The 25,047-nt window shown below is 46.8% G+C and overlaps 3 protein-coding genes across 3 annotated transcripts; all 3 read right to left on the bottom strand.

Moving 5' to 3' along the window:
• Positions 1–2,978: 2,978 nt before the first annotated feature.
• On the bottom strand, positions 2,979–6,267 carry LOC127777382 (uncharacterized). The gene is made up of 3 exons (XM_052303962.1): positions 4,988–6,267; positions 4,297–4,567; positions 2,979–3,365 (listed from the first exon to the last, which is right to left on the bottom strand). The coding sequence occupies exons 1-3, from the start codon at positions 5,471–5,473 to the stop codon at positions 3,325–3,327; spliced, it is 798 nt and encodes a 265-aa protein (XP_052159922.1). The 5' UTR covers positions 5,474–6,267; the 3' UTR covers positions 2,979–3,324.
• A 5,979-nt stretch (positions 6,268–12,246) lies between these two features.
• Positions 12,247–14,410, bottom strand: LOC127777559 (uncharacterized). The gene is made up of 3 exons (XM_052304166.1): positions 13,892–14,410; positions 13,222–13,483; positions 12,247–12,477 (listed from the first exon to the last, which is right to left on the bottom strand). Exons 1-3 carry the CDS (start codon positions 14,408–14,410, stop codon positions 12,437–12,439), a joined length of 822 nt encoding a protein of 273 aa, XP_052160126.1. The 3' UTR covers positions 12,247–12,436.
• Positions 14,411–15,410: 1,000 nt separating this feature from the next.
• LOC127777856 (uncharacterized) lies at positions 15,411–18,613 on the bottom strand. The gene is made up of 4 exons (XM_052304475.1): positions 18,503–18,613; positions 17,466–18,424; positions 16,588–16,867; positions 15,411–15,737 (listed from the first exon to the last, which is right to left on the bottom strand). The coding sequence occupies exons 2-4, from the start codon at positions 17,967–17,969 to the stop codon at positions 15,697–15,699; spliced, it is 825 nt and encodes a 274-aa protein (XP_052160435.1). The 5' UTR covers positions 17,970–18,424; positions 18,503–18,613; the 3' UTR covers positions 15,411–15,696.
• Between the last annotated feature and the right edge of the window lie 6,434 nt (positions 18,614–25,047).

Below are 25,047 nucleotides of genomic sequence, written 5' to 3'. Positions count from 1 at the left end.
GGGGAGAGCGGAAGGAGGAGAGGAGTTCGCTTCGACGGTAACGGCTCGGGGTTCTAGGCGCCAAGGCGGCCGCAATTTAAAGGAGTTGTCCCCCCTTCGCTGACAGGTGGGGCCGCAGTCCCCTCGTTCGCTGACAGGTGGGCCTCCGGGCCCACATGCTCGATGACGTCATGTGCTCGTTGCGCCGGAAGCAACGAGAGCTAGCTGCCGGCTGCACCCGGCCATGGCGCGCTCACCAAGGTCCATGGCGCCACGGCGACCAGGCCAGAGTCGTCGTCCACGACTACTGGTAAGAAGAGGAGAAGGAAAGCCATACTCGATTGTCTGTCTGCTTCCCTGTGACAAAAAAACAACAACCAGATTAATAGCAAGCGAACGACTCCCAGTCATTTCAACGAACACCTCGTGCGCGAGTAGAACGGAGCGGAAGAAGATGCGAACTCGTCCTGTCGCGGCGACGGCGAACAGCTGTAGTAGAGGCCTCAACAGAGGCAGCGGCCACAGGTCGACGTCCCCAATGCGTTTCTGCGACGTGCCGACCTCGCGCGGTGGCGGTGGTGGTGGCGGCGGCGGCGGCTCGGGGTTCGGTGTGTCCAACGCCGCGACGGCCGGCGGTAGAAATGGCTTGTTTGGGGAATTTGCAAAATTGCGCCCAAATGAAGGTTTCGCTGAGAGAGGCCCAAGCCAGCATTGGCACTTTGGCAGCCAAATTTCAGTAGGTCCAAGAAAATACATGATGTAACTACGATCCAAATTTCATAACCCAAATCCAAATTTCAAAATTAACTGCGGCAAATTTGAATTGTCAGTCATGCACCCCATAGTGAACTTCTGAAGCCCGGCGAATAGTGAACTTCTGAAGGAGCAGCTTGTATGACATGCTTCTTCAGGGAAGAAAAACAACTGGATTGATCGTCTTTTTCGTTTCAAAAGTTTTCATACCTTATGTTCGGCGAGGCCTTCGTCTTCTTGGGTCCGCTTCGTTTCTTGTGGTGGACGTCACGCTCTTCGGTTGTTTCTATTGATGAAGTCGGAGCTGCTCGCTGATGGGGTGCAGCGAAGCTTGGCAACGATGACATGTTGCAGTATCTTCCTAGGAGTTATGGTGCTGGCCGTGTGAAGGAAGTGGCTCTTCGGTGGCTTGGCTAATGTCCATTGTTGAATGTCAGAGCTGCTTTTCGCTTTGGTGACTTTCAGGCTTCAGTGTCGCCGCGGTTGTGAAGTCGCCGTTGCTGTGTCGCTTGGGCGGCTAGCTCGGCAACGATAACACCTCTTCTGCGATATGGGAGCTGTTTAGTCGCTTTTGTGTTTAGCTTGGTGGCGACGTCCTGCGTTTGGGCTCCGCCGTAGTTGTTAGTTGTGTAGTGCTGGTTTTCAGCTGGTTTTTCTGTAATTAACCGTGCAGTTGTATGGTTTTCGGGTCCGGTTTTCCTTATAAACTGGGTCAATTCTCTTCTTCTAAATATAAAAATGGAACAAAGTTCCGCCATAGGTTTTTTAAAAAAAACAACTAGAAATATATTATTCTTGCTATATATCAGTCACAGAGATATGTATTTGGTGATGGGCATTCTATTTGGCCAATGGTTGGTGAGTGATATGTATTGTCTTTTATGAATATATATTACATATCGTGTGTATATTAATGGGAGGTTATCAAATTTATAGAAAATAACATTTTCACGATTTTTCCCAATTATCTAACATTTTTCTATATTTTTCTAATGAAAACAAATTTGGTTTTCTTCTTGTTTTTTCGAAGATACCGGTCGGCTTTTCGATAAAACCGGTTAGTTTTCAGCACACCTTACCTTCTGGTTTCCGATTGAAATTTCGATGGTTTCTATTGGAATTTCGCAGAAGCTGACCGGCTTTCGTGAACATATCAGTAAGCTTAGGGATTTGTATTGAAATTTTGGTCCGCGAAATTTTTTCAGAATTTGTCGGTTTTCCGCCAGATAAAACCCTGATTCTCATACATATGTACTGTACGGTGGACCATGAACACCACCCACTGGATGATCGTGGTTCGGTTGTCGAACACGTGAGTCCTTTTCTTTTTAGAACCGGCCAATACAAATCCTTTTCCTTTGGGACTCGGAGTCGGAGTCCATGTCCGAACCGTGCATGGTCTGCGCGCGTGCCAATATAACCGGACCAACGCTACGTCTCAAATTCTCAATCTCAATCGACTCAATCGAACCACCGTATCAGCCATCGTCGTTGTCGCCGAACGAGCCAAGAATCGCCATGGATGAGACTGAGACTGAGAGGGAGGCGTCGGCGGTGCAGGTGTCCGAGTTGGCAGATCCGGAGCCCAGATGCATGAGCCTAGAGGAGACCAAGCAGCTGATCGGCTACATGAACACCATCGTCGACTCGCTGCTCAAGATCGTCGACTCCGGCTACTCGCCGTACCCCGTCGAGGAGATCCACGAGATCATCCGCGACATCCGGGAGGAGGGATGCGCCGCGGTCCGCCGCTCGTTGGATCAGATACGCAGGGACCTCGACGCCGACGACGACGTCGGTGGCGGCGAGAATTGCACTGCCACCGGCGATGAGGAAGACGGCGGCGGCGTTCGGCAGCAACCGGACACCACTAATCCTCAATCGCGCATGTAACCAATTACTGAAGGAATTGATTTTTTTCTTCTTTTTTTTTTTAGTTTTGATGTCAAATTTACTAGGTTAGACGACAGGCAATGCCTGATGTGAGTTAATTTAAAATTGAAGAATCGAGCATATATCTCACTTCTGAAATTTGTGGATGATCAATTGCATCAATTATCATACACAGTAACCATGGAAATTAACTACAGCAAATATCAGAACGCAAAATTGTTGAGGCGCACATTCTATTTACTAGTTAGAAATTTCAGCAGTTTGTAAACTTCACAGCGTTAGGCCAACAGCTAGCAAATGGAAGCAAAGAATCACTCACAGGTTATGAAAACGAGTTGCCTGTTGTATTCAGACTTGAGTATAACATTGCACTCTACAAAAGGATGATCAATCGAATCATACAATCGAATCATAGAGAAAACCATGGAAAACTACAGCAAATGTCAGAACGCATAATTCGTCAGGCACACATTCTACTTAGTTGCTTACAGCAGTTCGTAAACTTTCAGGGCATAATGGCCTATAGCTAATTAACAACCGGGAAACAGAAGTTTTTTGACAGTTTCCCTTTCTGAACCTGAATCAACCAAAAAAAATGAAGGCATCCAGTTCTCTGTCATTCGATCTGAATCAGTGAATAACTCTGAAGAGATTAATGAAGAAGTGATTGTCAGAGGTTCTGCTCCTGTAGTTCTTCCTCTAGGCAGCGTGAACATTGGGGTACCTCAACCAAAGAGCAGCTGAATTTTGCAATGGAGCAAACAAAAAAAAAATGACAAGTTAATTACAGATACTACAACTCACAAGCCGTTCAATATTCAGATATCAGCTGAAAAAAAAATCTGGGGTCACCGTTTTGAGAAGAAGAGAATGAACAGCAAAATAAAAGGGGTGACTCATCTAGAAACCAGGACAATGAGCATAAACTGGTGTCATGATTTAACGGTAAGTCAGCAACAGTGTTGTCTATTGTATATTTGTATGATACAACTGTACAACTGAACCTTTTTTTTACAGTGAATTCACAATGCATGTAAGGTCGTCTGAAAGTCAAAAACCCTTTTTATTAAACATGAAAGAGCTGACTGAGATTATCTGGGTTCAAATCCATCAACACTACTAACAAGACAAAATAACAAAAGGAGCATGAATATGTATGCAACTAGTAAGTCCTTGTCCTTGTTCATGAATATGTGAGGTTAAGTCGATGCCCGGAGGCACTGAACTAGCTTCAGGATTGTCTAATTCATTAATAAAGAAGTTTTACAAAGATCACTGAGCTAACAAGTCATTTTATTTTTTTATTTTATTTACAGATGGATGCCCGGAGGCACTGAACTAGCTTCAGGTATTTTCTCTCTTTAGCATATGTACACAGACTGAAAATTCACAATCCAAACTCTGAATTTTCACTTGATTCCCTTTCTCATCTGCAATAATTTTCAGATAAGTTTCTCTCAACAAACCATGTATATATTTTCCTTGACGACAAGTGGACAGAACTATGTTAAAAGCAGTTCATTAGAAAGAAATCAGTACAGAAGTTGTCATGAAACATGCAACAGCATTATGACTGACCTAACGCAGTGCAATGTGAACTAGAGATTCAAGACTAAAGAAGTAACATGAGCATGTAAATATGTAATCTATCACTATACAAGGAAATCTCACCATTCGTCCCGGCTGTGATAACGACAATGTCTATCACCAAAGTGTTGCGAGGCAGATCAGTAACCAGAGGAGTCACCCGTCCAGTGGAGCCCGCTCGAACACACAATATGGCGTCAGAGGACTCTCTGATGCGCAACTGACTCGCCAGCCTGTTCCTTAGATGGAACACTGACCTCCCATGGAACAATAACGAACGCCAGTCTTCTCGGCGGAAATTCCCTTGAGGAGATGCTCGCACGTACCAGATGCGGCACCAGCTGAAAGCTGTGGGCTGCAGCAAAGAATTAGATGGTATATAAGAAGTCAAGTTTCAAAACAAAAGTATACAAGAAGTCATTGCAAGCACAAGTGACTAAGAACATACGAGTTGTAAGAAAGAACAGCAATAAAGATGTCGCCATTCTCAAGAACCGTCCTAGGAAATGAACCCTGGAGCGAAGCAAATGCAGAGCAACCATGAACTGAAGAACATAGAGAACTGCTCCACCTACGAATGCGCACCATAGAGAATGGACACCTTGAACTATGGCAAAAACAGAGCAAAGAATTGCATCCAGGAGAAAGGAATTAACACAATTCGCAGCAATCAGACACAAGAAAAGATCAAGAACAAGAATTGATCCCCGGAGAACCCAGTAATGCAATCAATTCTGCAAGCATCAGGAAAAGAAACAGGGCATGACGAGCTCACCGAAGGATTGGGGAGGATAGGCATGGAATCTCTCGGGGGGATGGCCTCCACCACCCACTGCCTGATCTCTCTGCGGCGGAAGTCGAACATGTCAACGATGACGCCGACGCTATTGCACAGGAGGTTCCCGCCATCAGCTCGGAGGAAGAGCCCGCTACTGTGACGCAGCATGACGTAGTCCCCGGAACCCGCCGTGACGGCGAACCACCCGACGGTGAACGACGGGAGCTGGTTGAGGTCGCGCAGGTCGACGCTGTTCCACGACCACCCAGTCCTGGGGGCCGCGAGGTACCGCCCGTTCGCGGCGCTGTGGAGCATGAGGATGTCGCCGCCGTCGAGGTGGAGTATGTGCGCCGCCCACGCCGCGTGCACGGACGCGCGGCCCTCGTGCAGGGAGACGCCGCTCCCGTCCTCGCCGGCGCGGAGGTACGTGCCGTGGACGCGGCTCCGCAGCCACACGTGGTGCCCGTCGTGGAACTTCTCCATTGCCTCCGGCGAGCGGCGGAGGCGGCGGCGCGGGTCTCTTGATTTCTTGATTTCTTGGTTTTCCGGCGAGGGGAGAGCGGAGGGAGGGTAGGGGTTCGTTGCGACAGTTACGGCTCACAGCGCCAAGGCGGCCGCAATTTGAAGGAGTTCTCCCCCTTCGCTGACAGGTGGGCCCGCACCTGCACCTCCCCTCCCCCTTCTCTGACAGGTGGGCCATGGGGCCCACAATGCCGATGACGTCATGCTCGCGCAGCCGGTGGCGTCGAGCAGAGGAGAACGAGAGCTATTGCTGGCTGCACCCGCTCACCAACGTGCATGGCGCCACGGCGCCCAGCGTCGTCGGTTCGTCGAATCGTCGGTGATAGGCAGAGGAGATGTGTTCGATTGGTTGTTGTGTGCTTCCCTGTGACAAAAAAAACAACCAGATTAGCAAGCGAACGATTCCGAAGCATTTCAACGAACACCTGGTGTGCGAGTAGCAGCAGTGCTGAGGCGTCCGGAACCGAATGTCAGATCCCCATCCTGACACCGAACCCGTCCTGTCGCCGGCCGCCGCGGCAGAGAACACCAGTGCGGAACTGGAATCCAATCCAACGGCGAAAGTGGCCACAGGCCGATGTGCGCGGCGGCGGCGGCAGTTGTCCAACGCCGCCACGACGGCCGGCGGCGGCGGTGTTCGCGACCGCCACCGCACTATACTTCTGCCGCCGCCGTTCCACGCGCCGTGGACGACTACGCTTCTGCCGGTGATTGGAGTGGCACCGGCGATTCGGCGGCGGCGGGACACAGCACCAGATGAGCCGTGTTATTTGTGGTTAAGTATCACTTAGTACAGTACTGAATTGATTTTTTTTTTAGTTCTGATGTTATACTCTTTGTAGTACAATGCACTGTATCTAAGTGAATGAAATTAAAATAGTTTGTTTTTGCTCAAAGATCCAAAGTCTGAAACACTGCAGCTGCTAATATTCATAACCAATCACCAATTGTTCATCTGACTTCATTTTTGGTAGAAAAAAAGGGAAATCAAAAGTTCAAAACAATCATTCTATACAAAACACACAGGAACTACAGAGTAATACTCCCTCCATTTTTTAATAGATGACGCCATTGACTTTTGAACATATGTTTGACTATTCGTCTTATTCAAAAAATTTTATGTATATGTATAGATATAAATCATACTTAAAATACTTTGAGTGATAAAACAACTCACAACAAAATAAATTATAATTACATAAATTTTTTGAACAAGATGAATGGTCAAACGTGTGATAAAAAGTTAACGACGTCATCTATTAAAAAACGGAGGCAGTATATCTGAAAGAGTTGCCTGATGTATTCAGATTTGAGAATAACATTTCACTTCTGATTGGGATACAGAAAATGTTTCATGTTGTGATCCTCTATGATCGCATTGAAGACTGCGAAAACTGATCAGAACAGTAAATTCATACTCCTATCTGAAAACCGGGGACAGGAAGGGAAGCACAAATACTGCAGCTCCCAAGTCTGAAATACACTGCAGCGGTAATTAGTAATCCTATATACTTATACAAATCATCCCTACTACTGAATTCTCTGCATTCTGGTGCCTCCACGTCATCATTCTTTTCCTAACCGTTCGATCTAATCTCGCTTCTCCGGCCCCACCGCATCGCTCCTCCGCGCGAGCGCTCCCGCTCCCGCATCAACGACTTCTCAGCCGTGCGAATGGCCCCACCGCATCGCTCCGACTCCTCTCCTCTCCCGCATCTCCCCTCTCTTCCCCACGTTCCTCTCGCGCCACCGGGCAGGGGAATCGCCGCCCTCCCCACCTCCCACCCCCCATGCAGCGCCCTTTCCTCCCCCCACCACTCCGCTTCCTCTACATTGGGTCGGCCCCACCTCTCAGGAAACTATCGACGTCCACCAATGTTATGGCGCCACTTCCTCTCCTGCCATCTCCCATCTTCCTATCCCGTTGCTTCCCGGTATACTCGCCTCCTCATTCGATAGATGATAACGTTTGCCATTAAAATGGATTGCTTCATATCCTCTCCTACATATGTGATTACATCTTCCATGGGCATATACCTGCATCATCATCACTCTTCCGTTTCATTGGCGACCTGGCAGGTGGCATTTTTATTCCTCTCATCCTCATTTCCTCGCATACCGTTTCTTATTTGTGTATCTACTTTACGCTCCTTCGTTTTATCAGAATTTTCTCTTGCTGTTTCTGTTGTTTGTTTGGTTCGGAATGTAATGTGCCTGTGGAAATTTACTTGACATTTTATTTGTTGGTTTGTGTGCAAATTATGATTATGATGCCCAAATTTACAGCAGGTGGAAGAAGCATCACGCGGAAAGGCATATATATTGTCCCGTTCTGGATCAATCGATCAAGCAATTCAGTACTTTGGGGTTCCATCTCCTTTTGCGGAGCAAACGATCTGGTAATTCAGTACTTTGGGTTCCATCGATATATGTATGTATGAAATTGCAATTTATCAAGCTGACCATCATTATTTTATTATATATTCAGATATATAGAGATTTTGTAAAAACTACCTTATCCATCTTTGATGGTTAACTTTTTTTGGGGGGATCGAATCCGTTTTTCATTACCCCAATCTACTATATATGTGCACTGTTGTTTATTCAGCTAGAACTTGAATCGTTTCAGTCCAGCACCAGACCATTGGATGGAAGACATGATTCAAATTCAGTCCCTTCAGACTAAGGCCTTCGTCTTGCATGAGCTAACTGATATAAAAACTTGGTTTCATCTTATAAATAGAGTCAATATATGTTTTCTTAATGTTTACAGCAAATCAAAGGGAACATCACTATCTGGTATCATCAAGCTTGCTCACGGTATGGATTGGCACACCTTCAAGTAATTATCAGTTCACTTTTTTTGAAACCTAATTATCAGTTCACTTGCCTATGCACTTCCTGTACCAGATTAGCAAGAAGCATTTTTCTTTAATCTCTGATAAACAAACCATACAATTTTTTTTTCTTTCCTACAGGCTGTATTGTATATGTAGAAAATTATGAGACGCCACACAACCCAACGTGGGGGGGAGGGGGCGATTATATTTATATAGCCAAATACAATAGAGATTACAACAAACTCTTAAATAAGAGATATATACATATACGAGAGATACTTAGACTATACAAATCTAATCTAATTCTAATACCCGCCCGCAGTCGAAGCGGGATTATCACGGGCGCAAAGACTGGACCGAAACTTAGTGAATAACTGAACTGGTAAGCCTTTGGTCATAATATCAGCAAACTGATGAGAGGAAGGAACGTGTAAAACACGAACCTGTCCCAAAGCAACCCTTTTCTCGGACGAAATGAATATCAATTTCAATATGCTTTGTTCGGCGATGATGAACCGGATTTGCAGTCATGTAGACAGCACTAACATTGTCGCAATAAACAACGGTAGCCGAAGTAAGCGAAATATGAAGTTCGGAAAGAAGTTGTCGTAACCAACAACACTCAGCAATGGCATGTGCTACAGCTCGGTATTCAGCCTCAGCACTAGAACGAGAAACTGTAGTTTGACGCTTATATGACCATGAGACCAAGTTGTCGCCGAGGAAAACACAATATCCTAATGTGGAGCGACGAGAATCAGGACATCCAGCCCAATCAGCATCAGAGCAAGCTGTCAGAGAGTCAATTGGTGTAGTTCCAAGGTGAAGACCAATGTGAAGTGTGCCCTTAATATAACGCAAAATCCTTTTGATAAGAGCAAGATGAGGCTCACGAGGATCGTGCATGAATAGACACACCTGTTGAACAGCATAAGCGAGCTCAGGGCGAGTCAGAGTAAGATACTGAAGAGCACCAGCAAGACTCCTATATTCTGTAGGATCAGAAACAGGAGCACCATCTGTAGCAGACAATTTAGACCGAGCATCAATTGGTGTCGCAGTAGAATGACATTCAGACATACTAGCTCGCTTCAATAAATCAACTGCATACTGTCGCTGAGAAAGGAATAAACCATCAGAAGATCGTGTGACAGAAATACCCAGGAAAAAATGTAAGTCACCAAGATCTGTCATGGCAAATTCCGAGTGAAGATGAGTAGTAATATGATGAAGTAGAGTAGCGGACGAAGCTGTGAGAATGATGTCATCAACATACAGCAGCAAATATGCGATATTGTCTCCATCTTTGTAAACAAAGAGAGAAGTGTCAGAAGCCGAGGATGTGAAACCCAACTGACGAATATATGTCGCAAACCGCTGGTACCATGCACGAGGAGCCTGCTTCAATCCATATAGCGACTTCTGGAGCAAACAAACAGCATTAGGTGCAGAGGGATCTACAAATTCAGATGGTTGTTGACAATACACAGTCTCCTCGAGGTTGCCATGGAGAAAAGCATTCTTGACATCCAGTTGATGTATAGGCCAAGAACGAGATGCTGCAATACTGAGAACAACACGAATAGTAGCAGGCTTAACAACCGGACTGAAAGTCTCATCATAGTCAATCCCATGCTATTGAGAATAGCCGCAAACAACCCACCGTGCCTTGTGACGAGCAAGAGTTCCATCGGAATGAAACTTATGTTTGAAAATCCATTTTCCTGTAACCACATTGGCACCAGGAGGACGAGGTACCAATCGCTAGGTGTTATTATCAACAAGAGCCTTGTACTCGTCAGCCATAGCCGCACGCCAATTTGGATCGGCCAGGGCACTGCGATAGTTGGAAGGAACCGGCGAAACAGCATCATGAGTGGCTGTATAAGTGAAACGCTGGATAGGTCGGAGATGGCCGGTCTGAGAACGAGTCACCATGGTGTGACCTGTCTGCTGCTGTTGATCTGTAGCACTGCGGAACGCTCGAGAGGAGCGAATTGGGCCATGAATAGTTGCAGGTGCCGGCTGTGATCGGCGCACGAAGGTGTGCCGATAAGGAGAAATCATCGATGTAGTTGGTCCCTCAGATGGAGCTGGTCGAACGACAGAAGCAGCAGGAGGATCCATAACCGGAGAAAGATTGCTTGAAGAAGAGCCATTAGCGGCACCATTAGCACACCCGCCCGGAAGTCGAGCGTCTACAGGCAAGCCGACAAGAGGACGGCTGGCAGCAGAAGACCGAAGTCCAGGCAGAAGCTGGAAAAGTTCGGTGCCTGAGGTGTCATCGTCGGGAATCGGTCGCTCAACCTCAAGGGAGGGAGTCACTGAGGAAAATCGCGGACGCTAAACCTCAGAGGAGGGAGCTACCGCGGTGGAGAAACCCTGTAAAAGAAAATCAAAAGACGAGGCATCCTGGGGAATAGCCGCAAAGGGAAACGTCTTCTCATCAAAAACCACATGGCGGGAAATATAGAGACGATGAGTAGAGATGTCCAAGCATCGAAAACCCTTGTGAGAAGCCGGGTAGCCAAGAAAGACACAAGGTGCTGAACGAGGGGAGAGCTTGTGAGGTGTCGTGGCACTAAGATTGGGATAACAAAGGCAACCAAAGACTTGAAGGTTGGAATAGTCAGGAAGCTTGTTATGCAAGAGCTGGTATGGGATATAATTGCGAACAGAGGTGGAAGGTCTCCGGTTGAGTAGGTATGTGGCAGTAGCTAGAGCCTCGGCCCAATAGGAAGGAGGCATGGAAGCTTGTATAAGTAGGGTGCGGATGGAGTTGTTGATTGTGCGAAGAACACGCTCGGCTTTGCCATTTTGGGGAGAAGTGTATGGACAGGACAAGCGAAGAACGATACCGCGGCTAGCAAAAAAGGAAGAGGTGGCATGATTAACAAATTCGGTACCGTTATCGGCCTGAAAGCACTTAATGGGTAGGCTGAACTGGGTCTTGACATAGGCAACAAACTCGACGAGATGCTGGTGAACATCGGACTTATGACGAAGAGGAAAAGTCCAACAAAAGTGAGTGAAATCATCAAGCACCACTAGATAGTATTTAAAACCAGACAAACTCAAAACTGGAGAGGTCCATACATCGCAATGAATGAGCTCAAAAGGGGAAGAAGTACTAGACGAAGACCTAGAAAAAGAAAGACGCGTGTGTTTTCCTAACTGACACGCATGACAAAGCTTATTATTAGACCTAGTACAAGAAAGAGTAGCTAATTTATGAAGAGTTTGGACTGCGGCTGGACTGGGGTGACCAAGGCGACGATGCCATAAGGTGGATGACTCGGCGAGGAAGCTGTGGGCAGTGATGGCAGGGACGGCAGTAGGTAGAGTGTAGACATATTATATACTCTCTGAACAACATAAATGTCATTTGAACTTATATGGCAGACATATTATATTCCAATCAAACTGTAGAATTACTGTAGAATTCCTTTGGTAGATTGGCTTTATTTTAATATATTCCCTTCGATCATACTATTTGTTTTCACATAATATCCCACAGCAATGCGCGGGGTATCTTCTAGTTAATTTGGAACCTGCACCCAGATGACTCTATAACTCAAGTTTGGGAGGGCTCAATTTTCTACCAAACAAGGTGCAAATCCGATATCATTAACAGATAAAAATTTCAGTAAGTGGATGGATGCATTGCAACAGACAAAAGGAAAAACAGAAAGCAACCCTTCTGCATGAAAAATACAGGATCATCTTTTGCAGAGTTGCCTGATATATATTTCAGACTTGAGCATAACATTTCACTTCTGCAAATGTATGGATGATCATCACTCGTGTCATACAGAATCACAGATAACGATGGAGAAACTACAGCAAATGTCAGAACACACAATTGCCAGGTACACATTCTCCTTAGTTGCTTAATGCAGTTCGTGAACTTCAGAGCATAATGGCCAGTAATATCTAATGACCGGGAAACAGAAGAGTTGATACCAAAGAGAGAGAGAACACATCCAGTTCTCTGTCATTCGATCTGAAGCAGCGTAATTTTCTGAAGAGACGAATGAACAAGTGACTGTCAGGGGTTCTGCTCCTGTAGTTCTTCTGTCTTCCTCTAGGCGGCATGAACATTGGGGCACGTCAATCCCAAACCATCTGAATTTGCAAAGGGACAAACAAAACGATGAGACAAGTTAATTACAGATACTACAGCTCACAAACCATTCAATATTCAGAAACCATCTAAAAACATCTGAGGTCACCTTTTTGTGAAACAAGAAAATGAACAGCAAAATAAAACGGATAACTCATCTAGAAACCAGCATAATGAGCAGAAGCTGGTGTAACGATTTAACGGCAACAGTGTTGGCTATTGTATATTTGTATGATACAAAACACATGCAAGATTAACTTATTGTCTTTTTTACAGTGAGAGTATGCACAACACATGCAAGATTACCGTAAATAAAAAAACAACTACTATTTTCTTAGACTGAAAAGATCTCATTGGGATTTGGGATGGTATGGGCTTAAACCCCTCAACACTACTACCTTCCCAGCCATAAAATTAATTTCAGGCCATATTTTAGCATCTGTACACAGATTGAAAATCCACATGCCAAACTCTGAATACCTACTTATTCTCACTTGAGTCCATTTTCTTATCTACAGGAATTTTCCCTGAGGACAAGTGGATTGGACTTTATTGATAGCATTTCATTAGAAAGAAATCAGTACAGAATTTTTCATGAAACATGCAGCAACAGTATGACTGATCTAGAGCACTGCAATGTGCACGAGAGATTCAAGACTAAATGAATACCATGAGCATGTAATCTATAGAACATTAGCCATAAAACAAGAAGGCGACAGCAAGTCTTGCACAGGTACATATCTCACCTAATGACTCAGGTGGGAGAACGAATATCACCATTGTCGCATTGTTGCGAGGCAGATCGGTCACCAGAGGAGTCAGCCGTCCGAAGGTTCCTGCTCTAACACACATAGTGGAGTTGGGGTCTGGTTCGAAGCCCATGCGTCTCGACAGCTGGTTCCATAGATGGAGCGCAGACCTCCCAGTGAACCAGATCCAAACCCATTGTAAATCATTATGTGTTAATCGCCGGAAAAAGATGCGACGCGCAAAGAAACCGAATGAGGGCTGCAGCAAAGAAGATCGTTACAAACACGAAGTAACTGAGGACCAAGAACTTAGTAAGAAAGAACAGCAGTGGGGATGTCGCCATTTTCAAGAACCGAAGAACATAGGTGGCAACCTGACAGATGAAACTAAGAACTGCTCCTACCAACGAATGCAACATAGAGAATGGACACCTTGAGCTAAAATGCTAGTAAGATTTACTTTCCCGGGAACACGAGATTAGAAAATTAGCAATAGAGGCGGAACTAACAGAATTTCGCAGCAATCACAAGAAAAGATCAAGAACCCAGTAACGCAAATTGCAGCAATCACAAGAAAAGATCAAGAATTAGCCTAGCCCCGAAGAACCCAGTAACGCAATCGATTATGCAAGAATCAGGAAAGGAAACAGGGGCATGACGTGCTCACCGAAGGATTCGGAGGCCTAAGTATGGAGTTCCTCGGGGGGATGGCCTCCACCACCCACTGCCACCTCGCTAGGCGGCGGCCGTCGATCATGTCGGCGATGACGCCGGTGCTATTCCGATTCCAATTCCATTTCCTGTCGTCAGCTCGGAGGAAGCGCCAGCTGCAGTGACGCAGCAGGACGTCGTCCCCCCACCCGGACCTGACAGCGAACCAGCAGGCGGGGGGGAACACCTCCTGGTCGAGATCGCGGAGGACGATGCTGGCGCGGTTGCCGCTGAGGAGGCGCCGCCGCGTCCACCCGAGCCCCGTCGCGAGGTACCGCCCGTTCGCGGCGCTGTGGAGCATGAGGATGTCGACGTCGCCGGCGTCGAGGTGGTGCGTGTGCACCGTCCACGCCGCGTGCACGGACGCGCGGTCCTGGCCCATGGAGACGCCTCTCCCGTCGTCGTCGGCGCGGAGGTACGTGCCCTGGCCGCGGCTCCGCAGCCACACGTGGTGCCCGTCGTGGAACTGCTCCATTGCCTCCCTCCGGCGAGCGCGCAGCAGAGGCAGCGGCGGCGGCGGAGGGGCTCTTGGTGTCTTGCCTCTCCGGTCGGCGAGCGGGGCGCCGCTTGGTTTCTTGCGCTCTCCGGCGAGAGGAGAGGAGTTTGTTACGGCTCGGGGCGCTCAGCGTCAGCGCCAAGGCGGCCGCAATTTAAAGGAGTTGTCCCCCCTTCGCTGACAGGTGGGGCCGCAGTTCCGGCTCCTCTGACAGGTGGGCCCGCTGGTCCCACATGCTGGACGACGTCATGCCCGTTTCGCCGGAAGCAACGAGAGCTAGCTGCTGTACCTGCACCACACGCCACGCACGCGCTCACCACGGCGGCCGGCGTCGTCGTCCACGACCACCGCGCCCGTGAATGCCATGCTCGATATGTGTGCTTTACTTTCCCTGTGACATCAAGAAGCAACCTGATTAGCAAGCGAACCGACTCCGAAGCATTTCAACGAACACCTCGTGTGCGAGTAAGAACAGAGCTCATCCTGTCGCCGCCGCGCCGCGGCAGCGAGAAGCGGTGGAGGCCCCAACAGCGGCAGCAGCGGCCGCATGCGCTCTGCGACGTGCGACGCCTAACGGCGGCTCGGGTTTTGTCCAACGCCGTGACGGGCGGCGATGGCGGCGGCGGCGGCGCGCGCATCCGCCATCGCCGGTGAGGAAAGGCATCGGCAGCAACAGAACACAAACTCCAGATCAGCCGCATGCAGTTTAAGACTTTAAGTACTGAACTGATTTTGGTTAGCTTTGATCTTATATTTACTCTTATGTACAATGCATATAAGTGAATGGAATTAAAATAATTTGCCAAAGTCTGAAACATTGCAGCAAATCTTTATAACCAACCACCAACTGTTTATCTGGATAAGATGTGTACTGCCTTTTGGTGTAGACTTAAGGGAAATCAAACACAATGAAAACACAGGAATCACAGCAAAAAATGTCAAAAAATGTAGTATTATATATGAAACAGTTTCATGTGTATTCGGACTTGAGCACAACATTTCACATCTGCAAATGTATGGATCATCAGTCATATCATACAGATGACAATGGAAACTACAGCAAATGTCAGAACGCGATGTTCAGGCATTCAAGACATCAGAGCATCCCATAGCTAACAACCGGGAAACAGAACAGATGGTGGTTTCCTTTCTGAAGCCTATTCCATTGATTTCTCCTGTCATTCGGTCTGAGCCAGCAAAAAATTCTGAGAAGATGAATGGGGGAGTGACTGTCAGATGTTCTGCTCCTGCACTTCTGTCTTCCTCTAGACTGCACCAACATTGGGGAATCTCAACTCATTGGCATCTGAATTTGCAAAAGGACCAGACAAAATAATAAGGCAGTTAGGCACAGATATTGTAACTCGCAAGCCGCTCAATTCAGACATGATGTAAACATCTGGGTCACCCTTTTGTTTAAGAAGAAAATGAAAAACTCATAGAAACCAGCATAGTGAGCAGAAACCGGAATCATGATTTAATGGAAACAGTGTTTGCATTGTATCTTGATATGGTACTAATGTACAAGTGAACTCTTTTACAGTTAGAGTAGGCGCAAGGCATGTAAAATGTCTTAAATCGAAGGCCCCATTTCTCATAATGACAAGAGCTGACTGAGATGATCTGGGATTAAACCCCTCAACACTAATACCAGGGCAAAATAAAGAAAAAAAAAAGCAACCGAGTTATCCAAACTGAGGATGCATAAAACCAGTCTTATCCATGTCAAGATTGAGCATGAGTATGTACTATGCATGCAACTAAAAAATGGCTGTTCCTGATCACATGACTAGTTTCAGTCCATATTTAGCATCTGTACACAGACTGAAAATCCACAAGACAAACTCTTAATAACTACTTATTTTTCACTCAACTTCTTTCTTTCCTTATCTACAAGAACATTCAGATAAGTTTCTCCTTACTATACATGTGCACAGTTTCCTTGATGACAAGTGATAGAACTTTATTAAAAGCAGTAACAGTAGTCAGTAATTTCTCCTTAACTAGATGATGTCACTACAAAAGTTGTCAGGGAAAATGTAGCAACAGTATGACTAACCAAGACTATGGAATACCGAGCATGTAATCTATAGAACTGTCATAAAAAGAGAAGGCGATAACTAGTAATACACAGGTACATAAAAACGAAATCTCACCAATCGTCCCAGCCGTGACAACGATGATCTCCATGGTCACATTGTTGGGAGGCAGATCGGTGATCAGAGGAGTCAGCCGTCCAAACAAGCCCGCTCGAACACACATAATGACATCGGAGACCACTGCAAAGTTCAACCTGCGCGCCAGCTCGATCCTCAGATTGAACAATGACCTCCCGGTGAACTCGAAACAAGCCCAGGCGACATGGGGAAAAGTCCCATCAGTAGATGCCCGCTCTGCTCGCACGAACCGGATAGCCCGTGCAATGTGTCCTATACCCTGCAGCAAAGAAGATGGCACAAAGGAATTCATTACAATTTGCAAGAATTCATCACACACAGTGTGACCGAGGACCAAGAACATATTAAGAAAGAACGGCAATGGTGATCAGGTGGTGTTGCCATTTTCAAGAACCGTACTGAAATAATCTTGGAAAAGGAAAATCCATAGAGCGGACAGAAAATTTAAGTAAACGGAACCGAAAATGGAATTTGTGACCCAAGAACTGCACCCTGGAAGGAAGCAAATGCGGACAAGCAAGAACTGAAGAACCAAGATGGCAACCTGATGGAACCAAGAACTGCTCCCCACTACGAATGTATCATACAGAAATAGAATTGACACCTTGAACCCCAAATGCTACTAATGATACTAAGAATTACTTTCCCATGAACAACTCAGGACGCACGATTAGCAACAGAGGCAGAAACAACGCAACATCAGAACCAAAGAATAGCGCCCAGAAGAGCAAAACTAACTCAACTTGCCACAATCTGCAAGCTCTGGTTCAAGAAAGCATCAGCAATTGATCCCCAAAGAACCCAACTCATGCAATCAGTTAAGAAAGGATCGAAAAAACAGGGCATGACGCGCTCACCACAAGATGTGGAAGGCGAGGTATGGAATCTATCGGGGGGATGGCCTCCACCACCCAGGGCGTGTTCGGTCTGCGGCTGTCGGACACCTCGACGGTGACGCCATTGCCATCCCCTCTGTCGATAGCTCGGAGGAATCGGTCGCTAGCGTGACCCAGCAGGACGTCCCCGGATGCCGACACGATGGGAAACCAGCCGGCGGCGAACATCGGCAGCCGGTCTAGGTCGCGCAGGGTGACGCGGTTGCCACCGCCGAGGCCGAACCGCGCCGCGGTCGCCGCCCACGGCGAGGTCGAGGCCGCCAGGTACCGCCCGTTGGCGGCGTTGTGGAGCATGAGCATGTGGCCGTCGAAGTGGTGGAGCACGTGCACCGCCCACGCCGCGCGCGCCGTCGCGCGGTACGGGTGCAGGTAGACGCTGCTCCCGTCGGCGAGGTCGGCGTGGAGGTACAGGCCGTGCTCGCGGCTCCGCAGCCACACGTGGTGCCGGTCCTGGAACCGCTCCATTGCTTCCGGGCTCCGCTCCGGCGAGCGGCGGAGGCGGCGCCGGGGGGGCTCTTGGTCTCTCGGCGCTCCGGCGAGGGGAGAGCGGCGGAGGAAGGGGGAGGCGTTCGTTGAGGCGGTTGCGGTTTTGGGGCTCGCGGCGCCAAGGCGGCCGCAATTTCAAGGGGTTCTCCCGCTCGCCGACAGGTGGGCCCGCAGATGCTCGATGACGTCATGCTCACGTCCAGATAGTCGCTGGCAGGTGGGGCCGCACTTTCCATTCGCTGACAGGTGGGGGCCAAGGGTGGGGGCCACATGCTCGCCTCCCCCGGAGGCGGTCGCACGCGCTGCTGTTGCTGCACGCCGCGCGCTCACCGACGTCCACGGCGGGCGGCCAGCGTCGTCGTCGACGGCTACGGCGCCGGCGATCAACAGGGGGAGAAGACTAGGAGAACGCCGTGTTTTGGTTACCTGCTGCCCTGGGACATAAAAAACAAGGGTATCAGATTGGAGTAATTAGCAAGCGATGACTCCCAAGCAAGCAATTCAACGAACACCTCGTGTGCGCACGTAGAAGAGCACCCATGGCGCAAGCAAAGCAGCGCATGCCGAGGCCTCAGGTCGGAGCCGAACTCGTCCCTGTCGCGAAGGCAGCGAGCGGCAATGTGGCGACGCCCATCTGCGCTCTGCTAGTGCAGGGTGAGGGCGGCAGGCGGCGGCAGGTGCTCGTCTCGCCGGCTCGGGGTTTGTGGAGGAGGTGGCGGAGGCGCCGCACTAGCTCGGACTCCGCCCAATTGGGCCGGCCCTTGTCATTCGATTCTGTAGGAAAAAGTTCACTTGAGGCCCCTCCTGTTGTCATCGAGTTTCAAAATTATCACCGAACCACAATACCATAAGTTTTAAACCTCCAACTTGCAAAATCGGATTAAAGTTGGTCCTCTTGCAGTATAGATGCCTGGTTTCGCTGACATGGTGAGTTGACCCGGTCCACTCGTACTAACTAGACGCTTACGTGACAAAAGCAAGAGTAGGTCCCACATATTATCCTCACTTTTCTCCTCTCTTCTCTCCCCTCCTCTCTTAGTCTTCTTTCCCTTTTCTCCCTATCTCTTGCCATCTCACGTGAGAGATGGGCGTTGTGGCTTAATGGAGTGGCGGGAAAGGGACGCAGCCAGCAAAAGAGGGCAACATGACTATGGCATCACCAAGCGGTGGGGAGGGGACGGCGACCGGCGGAAGAGGGGAGCGGAGGTCTAGGCGTTTGGCTGCGAGGGCCCTCGTCGGTGGGCTTGGCAACGGTATACCAATTCCATCCCCTTTGGCATCGAGTCATTGTATGTCAGCCATGGTGTCTTGTGACGATGACCATGATAACGACGGTGGTGGCAGCAACAATTGTAGTAACACCACCAATACCGAGGAAGGCTTGTCGCGGCAACAATGAAGTTCATATATTAACCTCATGCCTAGGAATCGAGAAAAGGATCTTATATATTCTTGGAATAAGTTTGTTTAGAGATTTATTTGTAAAATAAGTTTTTTAAAAGAGTAAAGTCCATCACCGGTCTCTAAACTTGTACCGCTGTGTCATCCCGGTCCCTAAACTCGCAAATCGACCATTCAGGTCCTCAAACTTGTCCGACTGTGTCATCCCGGTCCCTAAACTTGCAGATCACTCGTTTAGGTCCTCCAACTTGTTCAGTTGTATCACCCCGGCCCCTAAATAGGACGGTCTAAGAACTTTATATCAAAAAATAATTTATAACTTTTTCATGTTAACTCTAATGAAGACAAACTTTATATCAAAATTGTAGCACTCGACGCACCCTACAACTTTGTAGTTGAAAAGTTTTTGAATTAAAATTGTTTAGGGTCCCAAAATATTGTTGCATGTTTATAGATTTTGAAATTTTAATTTTAAAATTACATTTTGGGACAAAAAATGACTTAAAATAAAAAAAATTCAACTACAAAGTTGTAGATCGCGTCGAGGGCTACAAGTTTGATATAAAGTTCGTCTTCATTAGAGTTCACATGAAAAAATTATGAATTATTTTTAAATATAAAATCTTTAGACCGTCCTATTTGACCCAGATGATATTCAAATCCAAGTTTAGGGACCGGGGTGACACAACTGAACGAGTTGGAGGACCTAAACGAGTGATCTGCAAGTTTAGGGACTGGGATGACACAGTCAAATAAGTTTGAGGGCCTGAACGATTGATTTGCGAGTTTAGGGACCGAGATGACACAATGGTATAAGTTTAGGGACCGGTGATGGACTTTACCCTTTTTAAAATGGTCAAAGTACTTTAAAAATAAAAAAGGTATCTGCTACAGTGCTAATGTCGGCTGTGCGCGGCAGGGCATGTCCAACGCCGTGACAGCAAGCAGGCATTTGCCATCCGCACTGCATTTTTTTGAGCGAAAACCACATTCCACGTAGTACAATATTCAGGTGGCATGCAACAAACGATAAGATACCTCCTTAAAAATTCATCTTCACTTTTCGGAGGAAGCTACCTATCGGACGTCCGATGCTGAAAAAAATTTGGATGGTCAAATGTTACAGTTGACCAACAAGTGAAACATTAAGTTATATAGGGTGAAAAAAAAATCAGCAACTGAAACATTTAAATATTTTATGAAACATGGTGAAGATACACGTTGAAACATGTCGTTGTCACGTATGAAGCAACAAGTATTAATGGATTGAAACATGTATTTTTCTTTTAACAAAATATAATCATGCGATATCTTGTTGTAAAGATTTAATTAAAACGAATACAATGGTGTGATCGGATCATGAATTGGATAAATAATTTAAGAGAAAAATCATTTTGAAGCTTGCTAAAATACATGCATGTGTACATAGATGAGTTAGAGAGAGAGTAGTAGCAGGTAGTTTTAGGAATTTTATGAAACACACTGAAGACGCATATTGAAACATATCACTATCACGTATGAAACATTTTATTTTAACGGTTTGAAACACATGTTTTTCTCCTGACATAATATAATCATATGATATCTTGTTGTAAAGATTTAATTGCAACGAATACAACGGTGTGATCGGTTCTATATCGGATAAGTAATTTAGAAGAAAAAATATTTAAAGAGACGAGGAAAAAATAAAAAAAACAGTTGCGTATGTATGATGCAGTGATTTGGTTCGTTCATAGGATAGATGAAGTGTCCGATATTTCTGTTTCTTCGGACGTTTGGTATAAAGCGTTTTCCTATTTTTCCCCTTCTCTTATAGAAACGGCCCAACACAATCCGTGGTAGAACTCTCTAGCTCGTTCGTTTCGGACACGGATTCCCTCTCCGAATCGTGGCCCGTCTCGCGTTCTCGCCTCGCTCGCCGAGAGCCTACATAAAACCAGACCCCAACTGCGTACGTCTCGTCGAACCATCCAAGCAGTCATCGACTCGTCGTCGTCATCAAAATCACCAACAATACAAACACGTAGCAGGAGGGGGAGCAACTAATCTAGCCAGCCAGCTAGCGCAGTGGCCATGGATGCGAGGGAGTCGCTCGCCAAGTCGCTGGAGGCGCAGGTGTCCGATTCGACGAGCGGCGCGCTGCTGCTGCGCTGCACCCAGCTCCACATCGCGGCGACCAAGCAGCTGATCGCCTCGCTGGTAGCCATCAACGACACGCTGGAGGAGTTGGTCGACGCCGGCTTCAAGCCGCTCCCCGTCGACGAGTTCCTGAAGATGATCCGCGACATCGGGGACGCCGGAGAAACCATGGCCGCTGAGTCCATGGAGCAGATTGACGCCAGCCTCAAGTTGCTACTAGCGTCACTGCCTCAGGAGGACGATGACAATGGCGGTTGCGGTGGCGCCGCCGGTGAGGAAGACATCGCCGGCGAGGGGACACAGCTGCAGATCAGCCGACTCTAGTTTGATTTGGGTTTGTTTAGTTTTGATGATTTATCTTATTCTCATGCAATCATATATCTAAGTGATGGAATTAGTTTGTGTTTTGCCAATGCTAGCTCCAAAGTCTGAAACTCGGTAGCTATAGCCGTTGTAACCAACAATCACAAGCTACTATTTATGTGGAGAACACATGAACTGCCTTTTAGTGTAAACAAAAGTGAATAAAAAACAACCGTTCTGTATAAAAAATACAGCTAACTACGGCAATGGTTTTAATAGTAGAGGAGTTGGATTATTCGAAAAAAAGAGTAGAGGAATCGTTATATCCAATTTTATCGTCGAAAGATGCAGATGAGATTCGACATATATTTGAGGCTAGAATCAAATTAGACTTTGTTTATTATTTGCACGTTCCAGCTCAAATCGGCCGCTGGAGTCCACACCCAATCAATCGACTTTGTGCCCCATTTTTATACTAAAATATAAAATGAATTTTATTTAATCTATTTTTGAATATAGTCTATTAATATATTTGTTTTATGTTAAAAATAATAATATATTTACTATAAATTTGATTAAACTTTAAAAAGTTTGATTAGAAAAAAAAAACTCAAATGACTTGTAATAAGAAACGGAGAGAGCAGTAGAAATGGGGCCCAAGACAATCCAAGCTGAATTCACCATCACTTCCGGTTCCGACATGGGCCCGCTCCGAATAACCAGGAGCACGTCACGTCACGTCGTCGTCGATGATCGTCGTTCGTAGTACTCCCTCCGTCCTATTTTAAGTGCAGCCATGATTTTCCGTGCACAACTTTAACCGTCCGTCTTACGGTGTGTTTAGTTCACGCCAAAATTGGAAATTTGGTTGAAATTGAAATGATGTGATGGAAAAGTTTGAAGTTTATATGTATAGAAAAGTTTTGATGTGATAGAAAAGTTGGAAGTTTGAAGAAAAAGTTTGAACCAAACAAGGCCTTATTTGAAATTTGTTTGAAAAAATTAAAAAACATTAGTCACATATGAAGTAATATTCATATTTTATCATCTCACAACAATAAAAATACTAATTATAAAAAAACTTTAAATAAGACAAACGGTTAAAGTTAGGATGGTTGTACTTATAATGGGACGGAAGGAGTAGCAGTCGATTGATCGATCGATCGTCATCAGCTAGTCCACACGCAGTAGTTAAGCAGGCAAGCACACACGTACGAGTACGACCATGGACGAGAGAGAGGCGATGGCCAGGTCACTGCTGGCGAAGCTGTCGCACTCGCCGCGGCCGGGGTGGATTCTGGAGCGCGTCGAGAGGACCAGACGGCTGCTCGCCAAAGCCGAGGCCGTCTACGAGACGCTGCTCGGGTTCGTCGACTCCGGCTGCTCGCCGTTCACCGTCGACGAGCTCAACGGCATCATCTGCGAAGTCGATCTCGTCACGTACACCGTGATATGCCCCTCCGTACAACAGATTGACACGGACCTCGCGGCGCTACTAGCATCGCCGCCGCCCGTCGTCGTCGTCGACGCTTCTGTGCCTCAAGGCCAGCTCATGATCATCATAGTGGCGGCAGCGACGGCGACGGGCTGCGGCGGCGAGAGGCAACTCCAGATGAGGAAGTCATAGGCGGCGCCGGCGGGACACAAGTGCAGATTATGAGCCGCGTGTAGTTTAATCAATACTAAAATGATTTTGTTTAGTTGTTTATTAAAAAATTTATAAATTGTGGAAAGCGAAAATCAAAGAAATAATTAACTATTTGCCACTATTACAAGTAATGATAACAAATTTGTCACTGGACTCACATATCATAGACACTACATGTCATATACAATGAGTGATAAATCTTTTATCATTACATCTTAAAAGTGACAAATAGTTAAATACGCTAAAAATAAAGGTTGCCTGCACAAGGGTTTATTAGGGCATGAAGACGTTCACACTAAAAGACAGTTATGCAGGTAATGTGAATTTCATTATTATTTGCCCTCAGCCCGAAGACGCTCACACGTGAGCGCAAGGACGTGAAGCCATACTTAAAAAAAAAAAAAACTGGACCGGAGGTCGACCTGCTCAGGCTGAAGCACGTATAACCTAGATAACCACTCTCCCAGATTGAGGTGTCACCAAACTGTGGATTATGGAGTAGGCTTTTCCATGCCAGCATGATACTAAGGTCTTGTTTGGCTTAGAGAAGATTGAGGGAGAATAATTATATATTATAATAGGTGTTGAATAAATCTTCAACTGAATAGCAACTTCGTGTCCACCAAATTCACCTGACGCATCGAATCTGTCTAATGTCCCTAATTCCCAATATCGGAAATCTTCACATCTAAACTATGCAAAACCATGCAATTTCGATCCCATGGCAGTATGAATATCTAGTTTAGCTGATGTGTCATCCTAGTCAGAAAAATAAAAAATAAAAAAATTATAGGGCCCACATGTAAGTGAGAAGGAAAAAATATCGCAAGCCTGGCCGAGCCATTTTTTCCTTCTCACTTATATATGGGCCCCACATTTTTGCCTTCTCACTTACATTGTAAGTGGGCCCATAACTTTTTATTATTATTATTTTGCTAACTAGGTTGTCAGGTCAGTGAAACCACATATCCATACTGGCATGGACCGAAATTGTACGGCTTTGTATAGTTTAGGGGTGAAGATTTCTGGTATTGGGGATTAGGGACCTTACACAAACTCGACATAAAGTTGAGGGACGTTAGGTGAACCTATGCCCCACCAACCGCACTGCACTGGTCTGTGAATTCGGCCTGTTCCACGTGCTGGCTCAGCCTGGCTGGGCTCGGCCCAATGCAGCCAACAGCCCTTTTCCTTTTTCTTCTAGAAACGGCCTAACAGAATCCCGTAGAAAGAATTCACCAGATTCCGAATCGTCTCGCCTCGCCGCGTGCCTACATAAAGCAAACCAAGACCCCAACCGCGTACGTCTCGTCGACTCGTCGAACACTCGAACCATCGTAGCAGTACGTCGTCGTCGGGCATGGATGCGAGGGAGTCGTTCGCCAAGTCGCTGCAGGCGAAGCTGTCCGATTCGCCGAGCGGCTCGCTGCTGCTGCGCTGCAACCTGCTCCACCTCGCGACGACCAGGCAGCTGATCGCCTCGTTGAGAGCCATCTACGATACGCTCGAGGAGTTCGTCGACGCCGGCTTCATCCCGCTCCACTCCGACGACTTCTTGGAGATGAT

This window comes from Oryza glaberrima, chromosome 6, assembly GCF_000147395.1.
Source record: "Oryza glaberrima chromosome 6, OglaRS2, whole genome shotgun sequence".
Lineage (NCBI taxonomy): Eukaryota > Viridiplantae > Streptophyta > Magnoliopsida > Poales > Poaceae > Oryza > Oryza glaberrima.
Note: the sequence above shows the minus strand (reverse complement) of the source record. Positions and strands in the feature narration are given on the sequence as shown.